Source organism: Hypanus sabinus, chromosome 16, assembly GCF_030144855.1.
Source record: "Hypanus sabinus isolate sHypSab1 chromosome 16, sHypSab1.hap1, whole genome shotgun sequence".
In the NCBI taxonomy this organism is placed as follows: domain Eukaryota; kingdom Metazoa; phylum Chordata; class Chondrichthyes; order Myliobatiformes; family Dasyatidae; genus Hypanus; species Hypanus sabinus.
The window spans coordinates 81,803,451-81,816,171 of record NC_082721.1 but is presented as its reverse complement, the minus strand read 5'-3'; the positions used below and the strand labels follow the sequence as shown (position 1 = coordinate 81,816,171).

The window sequence follows — 12,721 nt, the reverse complement described above, 5'->3', positions numbered from 1 at the left end:
GATGACTAAAAGTAATGGAGGTGTATTTTGTACATTTCTCTACAAGTGTACAAAGCACACTTCCACAGTGTGCCAATGCTATAGTGAGTGGATGTGTAGGATGATAGATATAATGCTAGTCAAAGAAGATGTTTTGCCCTCGGTAGTGCAGAACTTCTTATGAGTTGGTGCAGCTACAGTTGTCCACATGTGGAGAGTACTTCATCATATTCCTAACTATGACATGTGGATGTTGGAAAAGATTTGGATGTCAGGAGGTGGCCATGACTCATGTACACAAAGCCCTAATCAGACCTCTCTTACCCATTGAAGACAGACCCAAATAAAATCATATCATGCCACCACAAACGAACATAGATTCCAGATCATCCCACTCCAATCCAACACTCCTGAATATAGAACGTGAAACAGAGTGCTCTGATCCAACCCTTCTGAGCATGAACAATGACTCCAGGTTAAACCACTCCTTCCTGCTACTGATGAGCGTAGACTGTACATCAGTTTTACCATGTCCTGTATATGGACTGCAGTTCAAAGCACTTGGATTCAACACTCATGAAGGGAGACCCGAAATCAGATCTCTCTGACCTGTCAGTTGTAAACATGGACCCCTAATCTGAGCATTCCCCACCAGTCACCCATGAACACAAGCTCCAGATCACGTTTTTTGGGACTCGCCATTCATGTATACAGATACTAGATCAAACTTTTCCTACCCATCGTTTATGGACGTGAGCATGAAGTCAGTCTGTCACTACCCTTCACTTGGGTTGATAGGCTTAGTTATTTGTTGGGAGCAATAACCTTTCCAGAAATATTGCTGACGAGAGGCAAACAATCATTCTTATCCCATGTGTATTGTTGCATCTCTCACCACTCACAGTGAGGGAGACCAGCCTAAGGTTCACTACCATCAAATGCTGAAGTGCCCGGGCCAGAAGCTGACTTACCTCAGTCCAATTTTTCTGGTCTGCCAATCTGTACTGCAGCTCAAACTGGAAATTAGAACCTGGAAACAGGTCGAGGTTGGTGGGTTTTGTCCACTCTATCATAATTATTGTTGGATCATCCAGTGCAGGTATGGCAGACACATTAGCTGGAGGATAGGGCTTCACTAAAGCAAGAACAAAGCACAGCATTCAGTAGTTTAAACAACCCTTGAAAGAATCACTTACTGACTTACAGTAACTTCTGAGGGTATTCTGCAATAGATGCTGCTATCTACAGGCAGAATGAAAAAAAGGACTCGTTAGAATTCCAGCCCAATAAACAATGCTGTGCAGTGATGTGTGCATGGCGGTGTGTACAATTAATATCTGTGCAACTTGCAATAGGCGTCATTTCCTGTGGATCTTTATCTCGATAAGTATCAGTGTCTGTGGGACTGCAGCTCAGTGAGAATTGTGACTGTGGAACTGTAACCACTGTAACTGTAAGTCAGTGTCTTTGGACATAAGAGTATGTTCTTGTAGCTCAGTTAACTTGGTTTATTATTGTCACATGTACTGAGGTACAGTGAAAAACTTTGTTTTGCATGCCATCGATACAGATCATTTCATTACAACAGTGCATTGAGGTAGTACAAGGGAACACAATAACAAAAATGCAGGATAAAGTGTCACAGTTAAGAGAATAAGAAGGGTGCAGGTAAACAATAAGGTGAAAAACCATAATATTGTGAGGTAAACAGTTCATCTTGTTGTACTAGGGCGGGGGTCGGCAACCCGCGGCTCCGGAGCCACATGCGCCTCTTTTACCTCTGTGCTGCGGCTCCCTGTTGCTTTGGGAAATAATTGGTCTTTTGCAGCATCCGCGCCCATGGGGGCCAGGTTGAGGGAGGCTTAAAAGCAAGGCTGTTTAGTTCGAATAAAGTTATTCGACTGCAGTTTACTGACTGTGTGAGCACACCGCTACAACGTGTTTTTATCGCTATTAATATACGTCACCACTGCCAATACCTGACACCTGTCAGTGCGTGATTTCTTTAATTTTTCGATCCAAGGTAGGCCAACTATGGAGAATTCTAAAAAAAGAAAAGTGACTGAAGAAAACAGAACGTTTAATGATACGTGGACAGATTCATTTGCTTTCACTGTTGACGAGACTGGTTTACCGGTATGCTTAATATGCAATGAGAAACTAGCAAACAACAAAAAGTCAAATGTTGCAAAGCATTTCTAGAATAAACACGCAGCCTTTGTCTCAAAAATATCCGGATGGAGATGAGAGAAAAAAAGCCGTTTCGGAACTGATGCGGAAGGTTGATCTGAGCAAAAATCATTTCAAGCAATGGATGAAGTCCGGAAAACCAACGACATACGCTAGTTATATTGCCGCTCAGGAAATAGTCAGGCATGGGAAGCAGTTTACAGATGGTGAGTATATAAAAAAATCTTTCATTAAGATTTCAGAACATCTATTCACGGACTTTAAAAACAAGAGTGAAATTGTGCAGAAAATCAGGGATATGCCCCTCTCTGCAAAGACTGTCAAAGACAGAACCATAAAAATGGCAGAAGACATCACAAGACAGCAAATTAAAGACATCAATTCAGCTGTGGCCTGCCTACTCGATTGCCTGTGACGAGTCTAAAGACAAAGGTGATATTGAACAAATAGCGTTGTTCTGCCGGGCCACAGGAAGAACTGATTGAGTTGATACCTCTAAAAGACCAAACACGGGGGGAGGACATCTGTGAGGCTGTCTTGAATTGTTTAAGAGCCAAAGGAATAAAGACTACCCACCTGGTGTCAGTAGCTACTGATGGGGGCACCGAATATGACGGGAACGCACAAGGGAATTGTGGCTTTACTGCAGAAGTCGCTGGACAGAAAGCTGCTGATTTTTCACTGCATCTTGCACCAAGAGGCACTGTGCGCTCAAACATTTCCTCTGGAATGCACAGAAGTAATGGATGTTGTCATTCAGATTGTCAATAAAATAATGGCAAAAAGTTTAAATCACCGTCAATTCCGTTTGTTACTGGACGAGCTGGAAAGCGCATATTCTGATCTCCTGCTGCACAACAAAGTCCGGTGGCTGTCCAGAGGGGAGGTGCTGAAACGCTTTGTCGCGTGTCTGGAAGAAGTGAAAACTTTCCTGGGCAGCAAAGGGCTGGAAAAGCTACACTTCATGGTAGACACGACAGCGCACCTGAACACGCTGAACACAGCTCTTCAGGGGAAAGGACGTACAGCCCTACACATGTTGGAGGAGTTTTGGCATTCGAGCGCAAGTTGACAGTGCTTGCCAGAGATTGACAGAAAGGCACTTTGTCTCACTTCCCCAATTTGAGAGAGTTCAAACAAGGTCACGACATGATAAGTTCGGAGTATTTACATTCTGCAATCATCGCAATGCAAACATCGTTTGGGAAACGCTTCTGTGAGTTCAGAGAGGAAAAAAACACATTATCCTTCCCGGTCACTCCCCCAAGCATCGATTCATCTCTACTGAATACAACTGCATTGGCAGGTGTGAGTAAACCTGATCTTGAGATGGAACTGGCCGAAATAGCCGACAAAGACATATGGGTGTCCAAGTTTAGACGCTTGACAGCAGACCTTGAAGATGTTGCCCGTCAGAAGGCCGTTCTTGCTCAGAATCACAAATGGAGTGATATTGAAAACCTCCCTAAACCGGACAAACTTGTGTTCGAAACATGGAATGCTATCCCTGACATTTATGTAAACATTAAAAAGTATGCGCTTGGAGTCCTGTCGATCTTTGGATCCACATATGTATGTGAGCAGGTGTTCTCCAACATGAACTTTATTAAAAACAAACATCGTGCATGCCTCACAGATGACAGCTTGCGATCCTGTGTAAAGATGAAAGTGACGTCATACAGCCCTGATGTGCAGATGCTGTGCGCTGAGGTCCAGGAGCAGAAATCCCATTAACCAAGTATGATACATATTTTAATTGCCTATTATTTTAGGAATATTCATATTTTTTCATTGTTCAGTGAAATAGTCCTTTTATTTTTCAGGTTGACAGCTGGCTGACGTTATTTTTGGTTTGCTGCTGGCGGAAAATTTAAGTTCAGCGTTTTTCATAAATACAAGAAGAACTCAAATAGACGTTGAGTATTTTACTTAAAAGTAACCTTCAACCCAACGTCTTTTTTTCGGAGTTCAAAATGTTTTTGTTGCATGCAGAAATGTAATTTCGTTTTCTCTGCAGGAGTTCATCAATTTCATAAATGCAACACATTATAGTTTGTTTATACATAGCATAAAGGCAAAAAAAAAACGTTGTATGCAGTGTTATTTCATTTTAAATGTCAAACGGGTTTTGCGGCTCCCAGTGTTTTCTTTTCTGTGGGAAACGGGTCCAAGTGGCTCTTTCAGTGGTAAAGGTTGCTGACCCCTGTACTAGGGGATCATTCAATAGTATTATAATATCAGGATAGAAGCTGTTCTTGAACCTGATGTATGCGCTTCCAGGCTTTAGTATCCCTACCCCATGGGATAGGGTGAGAAGAGAAAATGTTAGGGGTGGGGATGAGATCCTTGATTATGTTGGCTACTTTACCGAGGCAGTGAGAAGTGTAGACAGCCACTGAGCAGATGCTTAGTGTCTGTGAATTTGTGCTCTGGTGATGTTGACCATGGAACTGTACCGAGTACAAGTCAGTACCTGTGTATCCAGAGATACCGGCCATGTGACAGATGCACTGCCACCTGGCTGGTCAGAGGACACACCACATGCCAATCAACATTTGGTCCCTCCCAACTAATCAATGCACACCTAAATTATTGGTCACCTTAATTGGATTATCTCACCCAGCCCCAGGCTATAAAAAGTGAGACATGTGCCTGGCTTGGTCTCTCTTACAGACCACCTCATTGAAGGTAAGTGCATTGATTTATGTTTGGGAAGGTCTATCGTTTGTCCTGGTAAGGGAGCCGCAGCTATCCAAGGTCAAGGGGGATAGCTGTTGTAGTGCTTTTCCCTTGTTCTTTGTATGTGTAACTGTACCCTGTCCCCACACCGTATTCTGTGTATTGTAGTTGCTTGTGTTGACCCGACTTCCCCTTGTAAATAAATTCCTTATTATTAAAACTGTGTGTGTCCAGGCCTCTACTGTTGAGACTCAAAGAACCAGTTATTTCCATCACAACAACCTGTTAAAATTATAATCCAGCTACAAGAAGACCAAGAAGCACATTACTTTAACTGGGACACTGCAGAAGTTCTGGCACAGACAAACATGAAGCAAGCTCGAGAATTTAAGCATAGTTCTCTTCTGATAACTCGGTAAGGAAACACAGAAATAGACACCATCTGCAAACCCCTATGAAACAAATAAATGCAAACCAATAGAATTCAAAGGTCAACTGAAGGAGTAGCTAATCAAAACCGAGGCAAGTGAACGTGGGGCTATATAAACAAGGGCACTGTCAGAGAGAAACACCATCAACTGCAAACACAGGATGTCAAGTCGACTGGTGATGAAACGTCTGCAAGCTAATTGCCTAGCTCGGTGAACACTGCAATATCAAAAGTCAATGGAACTGTATCCCAGTGCAAGGCGCTGTCTTTAGAAGCATAACCCAATCAAAGTCAGAGTCCATAAATTAGCCAGCTTAACATCAATGGTCAATATCATAAACTCCATTCCTGAACTGGTACGTTTGTCTTTCGTGACATAGAAGCATAGAAAATAGGTGCAGGAGTAGGTCCATTCGGCCCTTCAAGCCTGCACCACCATTCAGTATGATCATGGCTGATCATCCAACTCAGAACCCTGTACCTGCTTTCTCTCCATACCCCTGATCCCTTTAACCACAAGGTGCCATATCTAACTTCCTCTTAAATATAGTCAATGAACTGGCCTCAACTGTTTCCTGTGGCAGAGAATTCCACAGATTCACCACTCTCTGTGTGAAGAAGTTTTTCCTCATCTCGGTCCTAAAAGACTTCCCCTTTATCCTTAAACAGTGACCCCTCGTTCTGGACTTCCCCAGCATCGAAAACAATCTTCCTGCATCTAGCCTGTCCAATCCCTTTAGAATTTTATATGTTTCAATAAGATCCCCCTCTCAATCTTCTAAATTCCAGTGAGTATAAGCCTAGTCGATCCAGTCTTTCTTCATATGAAAGTCCTGCCATCCCAGGAATTAATCTGGTGAACCTTCTTCGTACTTCCTCTATGGCAAGAGTGTCTTTCCTCAGATTAGGGGACCAAAACTGCACACAATACTCTAGGTGCGGTCTCACCAAGGCCTTGTACAACTGCAGTAGAACCTCCCTGCTCCTGTACTCAAATCCTTTTGCTATGAATTCCAACATACCATTTGCCTTTTTCACCGCCTGCTGTACCTGCATGCCCACCTTCAATGACTGGTGTGCAATGATACCCAGGTCTCGTTGCACCTCCCCTTTTCCTAATCCGCCACCATTCAGATAATAATCTGTTTTCCTGTTCTTGCAACCAAAGTGGATAACCTCACATTTATCCACATTAAATTGCATCTGCTATGAATTTGCCCACTCACCTATCATATCCAAGTCACCCTGCCTCCTCTTAGCATCCTCCTCACAGCTAACACTGCTGCCCAGCTTCGTGTCATCCGCAAACTTGGTGACTGTTCTGGATAAGCCAATGTGTGGAATGTAAAACTGGGTTGAGCTATTGGCCACATCTGTTCGTTTGCCTTTATTATCTTTAGACTTGATCATTCCCAGCCATTCAACTTCCCCATTTTACATTTTGTTTAGACGTCAGCTTAACCCAATTCCTGTTACATGTGTTTTTACTTGTGTTAAATCCTGTTAGTCCGTCATTCTGTATTCTTTGAATTATACCAGCTATCAATTAAATAAGGTTTCCTTAAAACTTCTATTCAAGCCCCCTGGGACAACACTTCCTATTGTTACTTCCTCTGAACTTGCATCCCACTTTTTTTTCTTTCCACAGTGGCCTCTTGAGCATCAGTGAATTTAATTATCCCTGAATTTTAGATGGTGATGAGGAGGCGTACAAAAGTGAGATAAACCAGCTGGTTGAGTGCCTTTGCAACAACAACCTTGCACTCATTGCCATTAAAACCAAGGAATTGCTTGTGGACTTCAGGAAGGGGAAATTGAAGAAGCACACACCAGTCCTATCAAGGACCCAGCGGTGGAAAGGATTAGCAGTTTCAAGTTCCTGTCAACATCTCTGGAGATCTATCCTGAGACCAAAATATTGATGTAATTACAGAGAAGACATGACTGCTATATTTCATTAGGAGTTTGAGGAGATTTTGTATGTCACCAAAGACTCTAGTAAATTTCTACTGATGTATTGCGGGGAGCATTCTAAATGTTTGTATCACTGGTATGAAGGGGCCACTGTACAGGATTGGTAAAAGCTGTATAAAGCTGGAAACACAGCCAGGCACCATCAAGGGCACTAGCCTCCCCAGCAGTGAGGATACCTTTAAAAGGTAATGCCTCATAAAGGTGGCATCCATCATTAAGGACCCCGTCACCCATGACATGCCTTCTTCCCATTGCTATCATGAAGGAGGTGGTACAGGAGCACGAAGATGCATACTCAGTGTTTTAGGAACAGCTTCATCACCTCTGCCAAGAGATTTCTGAATAAACAATGAACCCATGTACACTATTTGACTATTTTCCCCTGTTTCTTGCATTACATTTAATTTATTTTTTATATAATTTTTAATTGTAATTTGTAGTTTTTTTAATTAAGTACAGTATTGCATTGTACTGCTGCCAATAAAAAAACAATTTCAGGACATATGCCAGTAATATTAAACCTGATTCTGATTCCAATCTCTGCACCTTTCACATCTATGCCTTCAGCTACCAAAGTCCTATGCTGTGTAATTCCCTCACTCATTTGCACTCACGTTGGGCCACATTCCCTCACAGGGTTGTCATACAAATTTACATGTTACTGATGCCCTATCATTCCATTTCACAAAAAAAACAACCATGGTATCTTATGAAAATGTTGACCCTCAGAATATCACACACCTATATCTTCAATGGTGAATTCGGAAGATGATAACCGTGCATTATTGGCCTCCACCCAGGCAGTGTAGCTTTTCCCTGCAGAGAGGTCCTTCCTTTTCAAGATCACCGAAGTTAAGTGGGTGTTCACAGTAAATAGCTTTTTACTGAAGAGAAAAAAAAGAGAAACTCATCAATCAGTCTTGCTCCCTTGCATTTACTTTGACATTAACAATGCAGATCTAGGTCCCTGGTTGCATCACTGTTACAGGTCCTCGTTCATATCAGTGATCCTTGGTCACTGGTCCCTGGTCCTTAATTACAGGTACTGGCTCTTTGATTTGTTAATGGTCACTGTGCACAGATCCCTGGGCCTTGATCATTGGTCACAAGTTACAAAGAACCTTACACAACCTTTTTTGGCAGTGGGGGCAAGTTCTAAGCCATCTACCCTATCCTATGCTTTCAGAATTGGGGCAGCATGGTAATGTAGTGATTAGCACAATGCTTTACAGTACCAGTGACCCGGGTTCAATTCCTGCTGCCTGTAAGGAATTTGCATGTCCTCCCTGTGACCACATGGGTTTCTTCTGGATGCTTTGGTTTCCTCCCACAGTTCAAAGGCATACCTAGTTAGTAGGTTAATTGGTCATTGTAAATTGTTGCATGATTAAGCTAGGATTAAATTGGAGGTTACTGGGCAGTGTGGCACAAAGGGCTGAAGGGCCTTCTCTGCACTGTATTTCATAAATAATAAAAAAATTGTTTCCTACAACATACAAAAAATGCAGGTGGACTGTCGACATTTTGGGCCAAGACCCTTCATCAAAACTAACTGAAAGAAGAGATAGTAAGAGATTTGAATAATAAATAAATAGATATATAGATAGATAAATAAGGGATGGGGTGAAGAGGGGCATTAACAGAAGTTAGAGAAATCAATGTTCATGTCATCAGGTTGGAGGCTACCCAGACGGAATATAAGGTGTTGTTTCTCCAACCTGAGTGTGGCTTCATCTTGACAGTAGAGGAAGCCATGGATTGACATATCAGAATGGGAATCGGATGTGGAATTAAAATGTGTGGCCACTGGGAGATCTTGCTTTCTCTGAGGGACAGACCATAGGTGTTCAATGAAACGGTCTCCCAGTTTGTGTTGAGTCTCACCAGCCGACTCACAGGTGAAGAGTCGCCTCACCTGGAAGGACTGTCTGGGGCCCTGAATGGTGGTGAGACAGAAAGTGTAAAGGCAGGTGTAGTACTTGTTCCGTTTACAAGGATAAGTGCCGGGAGGGAGATCGGTGGGAAGGAATGGTGGGGACGAATGGACAAGGGAGTCGCATAGGGAACGATCCCTGCAGAAAGCAGAAAAAGAGGGGGTCGGGCAAGATATGCTTGGTAGTGGGATCCTATTGGAGGTGGCAGTAGTTATGGAGAATAATATGTTGGACCCGGAGGCTGGTGGGGTGGAAGGTGAGGACAAGGGGAATCCTATCCTTAGTGGGGTTGCAGGAGGATGGGGTGAGAGCAGATGTGCATGAAATGGGAGAGATGCGTTTGAGAGCAGAGTTGATGGTGGAAGAAGGGAAGCCCCTTTCTTTAAAAAAAGAAGACATCTCCTCCATCCTGGAATGAAAAGCCTCATCCTGAGAGCAGAAGCAGCGGAGATGAAGGAATTGCGAGAAGGGGATGGCACTTTTGCAAGAGACAGGGTGGGAAGAGGATTAGTCCAAGTAGCTATGAGAGGCCGTAGGCTTATAGTAGACATCAGTGGATGAGCTGTCTCGAGAGATAGCGACAGAAAGATCAGGAAAGGAGAGGGAAGTGTCGGAAATGGACCAGGTAAATTTGAGGGCAGGGTGAAAGTTGGAAGCAGAGTTAATGAAATCAACATGCTCAGCATGCGTGCAGGAAGCAGCACCAATGCAGCCGTCGATGTAACGAAGGAAAAGTGGGGTCGGATACCAGTGTAGGCTTGGAACATGAACTGTTCCACAAAGCCGACAAAAAGGCAGGCATAGCTGGGACCCATGCAGGTACCCATGGCTGCACCTTTAGTTTGGAGAAAGTGGGAGGAGCCAAAGGAGAAATTATTAAGAGTAAGGACTAATTCTGCTAGATGGAGGAGAGTGGTGGTAGAGGGGAACTGGTTAGGTCTGGAATCCAAAAAGAAGCGGAGAGCTTTGAGACCTTCCTGGTGGGGGATGGAGGTATATAGGGACTGGACGTCCATGGTGAAAATAAGGGCCAGGAAACTTAAAATCATTGAAAAAAATTCAGAGCATGAGAAGTGTCATGAACATAGGTGGGAAGGGATTGAATATGAGGGGATAAAACAGTGTTGAGGTATGCAGAAATGTGTGGGTAGGAGGTAGAAACAGGAAGTACAGGGTGTGGGAACTATGATTCCTACCTTCACTTTTGAAAGGCTGTTTGTTTTTTGATTTTGAAATCTGTTTGTTAAGAGTATGCCCCCTAGTAATAAACTTGTTAGTGGGTGAAAATAATATCTTCCGATCAATTGCCCTCAATATCTTGGAAATCTTTAATTGAATCACCCCTAACTAGTAACTACATTCCTTAATGAAGTGTTAACTCAATTTCTGGAATCTAAGTTTCATTCTAGATTATTGACCAATAACTGTCTTTAATCATCTTCTTGAGAATTAGCCCAAGGATCCAATGATATCTCTGCCCTGAGAGAGTAGATGGGTCCTCATCCCTAAAGGCACAACCCCCAACTTCAGGGATGAGTTGTTAAACTGAGTACCATGGTGGAGAATCAGTCTGGAATATATGGTGGTGATTGTAAGGGCGGGGTAATATTTGACAGAATTCTGATGGAAGATTAAGTTGTGATACGAAGCCAAAACTTACCCGTCCTCCTCCTCCAAGTAGAAGGTGTACTCATTGATGTTCAAGGTGTTGCTACTTGGGGTCCAGGAACAATTTATCTCTGAGTCCTTGTGCTGTCTGAAGCAGAATAAACCTTAAGATACGAGTAACAAGGAAAGAGTGAGGGTAAAGTTTTTTTCGTGGGATAGGAGTCATCATCAGTTTCTTTGAGTCTAATTTTACATACGATTTTGACGTAGCTTCCTGCCTGACATGCTTAATGAATGGAATTTAAATCCCTTGATGTTGCAGTGAGATTTGAACTCATTTATCTGGATCTTTGTAATGAAACTACTTGACTATTGTTCTGAATGTCCTTAAGGGTATCCCTGCTATCTTGGGACAGAAGGACGGTTGGATCAATTAGCCTGGAATACTAGATCTCGCCTTTCATCAAGGCTCAAGCCTCAATCAAACATCCTGACCAATCTTACTAATCAAATTGACTCATTGGGCAATAAATGGCTGACAGTGACTGTGACATTGTATGTAACAGCAGACTGTGGCATTTCAGAAGGTTGAATGGAGAAGGCATTGCCCTGATTGATACTGACCACTTCAAGGACTTGGGATTAGAGGGTCAGGGAGACTGCAGATCCTGGAGATCAGAGCTTTCAGAAGTATCCCTATCAAAAATTATACAGGCATTGAGAAATGTTTTAATCACTAATGCAGCCTGAATCAGAAATATCACATAATTAATAATATCTTGTGAATATAATTATATAAGTCAGAGTTGAACTGACTTCTGGTTAAGAAAACAAAGGAAATGGGATTAGTTTAGGGAAGTGGCACCATTGTAAAAGCTCCTACATGAGAGAGACATAGTGTCATGCAACACAGAAAAAAGCCTGCAGCCCATCATGCTCATACTGATCATCAATGTTCCATCTATACACAACCCATCTACCACAACCTTCTATACCTTGCTGATTCAAGCACTTCTGTAGACACTTTTTAAAAATTGAGATTCTCTATCTCCATCAATGGTAGTGCATTACAAATTCCCCCGGGGTCCCTTTCTCCCACTGTTCAATCTCCTCTTTCTTCTCCAGCCCTTGATCTTTCCCACCCACCTGGCTTCAAAAACACCTTCCAGCTAGTCTCTTTCCCCTCCCCACATCCTTTTATTCTGGCATCTTCCCTCTACTTTCTCAATCCTGGGCCTTAGCCCAAAACATCGACTGTTTATTTACTTCCATAGATTCTGCCTGGCGTGCTGAGTTCCCCCAGCATTTTGTGTGTCTTGTTCTGAATTTCCAGCATCTGCAGCTTTGTCATGTTAATGATTACTACATATATCCTTTCATAATTTTGTCCACCTCGTTCAGGTCCCTCTTTGGCCTTCTGTGCTCCAAGGAAAGCAAACCCATCCTATCCACTCTCTCACAAACAATATCCTGGTAAATCTCCTCTGCACCCTCTCCAGAGCAATCACATCCTTTTTATTCTTTGATGACTAAATTTCCACATAGTACCCCAAATGCGATCTCACTATTGTTCACTTATTCCAATGTCTTGATCAATGAAGGTTAACATCCTGTTTATTTCCTTAAAACCTTACTTACTGGTATTTCCATCTTCAGGGATCTGGATTTGCACCCTAAGGCCCCTCTCTTTCTCAATATTTTCTTAGGACACTGCCATTCTTTGTGTATGCACTACCTTTATGTGAGTTCCTACGTTGTACTTAGCAGGATTAAATTCCATGGCTCTGTCCTAATATTCCAGCTGATCAATACTTTCTGTAGCTTAATATATCCTTATTATCAACATCCCCACTGTTTAAAAAAAAATTGTCCTTTCACAAGTTTAAGCCCCTCACCAGATCTGTATCATGTTTTCTCAAATATGAGG

General features: G+C 42.7%; 2 protein-coding genes across 5 annotated transcripts in view; one reads left to right on the top strand and one right to left on the bottom strand.

Annotated features, from left to right (window-relative positions):
- LOC132406494 (uncharacterized) overlaps positions 1–12,721 on the top strand; it is a 148,108-nt gene that overhangs the window by 48,362 nt on the left and 87,025 nt on the right. The gene's annotated exons all lie outside the window — the stretch shown is intronic.
- Positions 1–12,721, bottom strand: part of LOC132406490 (interleukin-6 receptor subunit beta-like) — a 62,769-nt gene that overhangs the window by 35,138 nt on the left and 14,910 nt on the right. For 2 of the 3 annotated variants that reach the window (XM_059992237.1, XM_059992238.1), the window contains exons 3-5: positions 10,847–10,958; positions 7,994–8,136; positions 951–1,114 (exon numbers count right to left, since the gene is read on the bottom strand). In XM_059992237.1, coding sequence (XP_059848220.1) covers positions 951–1,114; positions 7,994–8,136; positions 10,847–10,958 — 419 coding nt within the window. Of the gene's footprint in view, positions 1–950; positions 2,894–7,993; positions 8,137–10,846; positions 10,959–12,721 lie in introns of those variants that run through there. The other variant, XM_059992239.1, reaches the window with a different exon arrangement.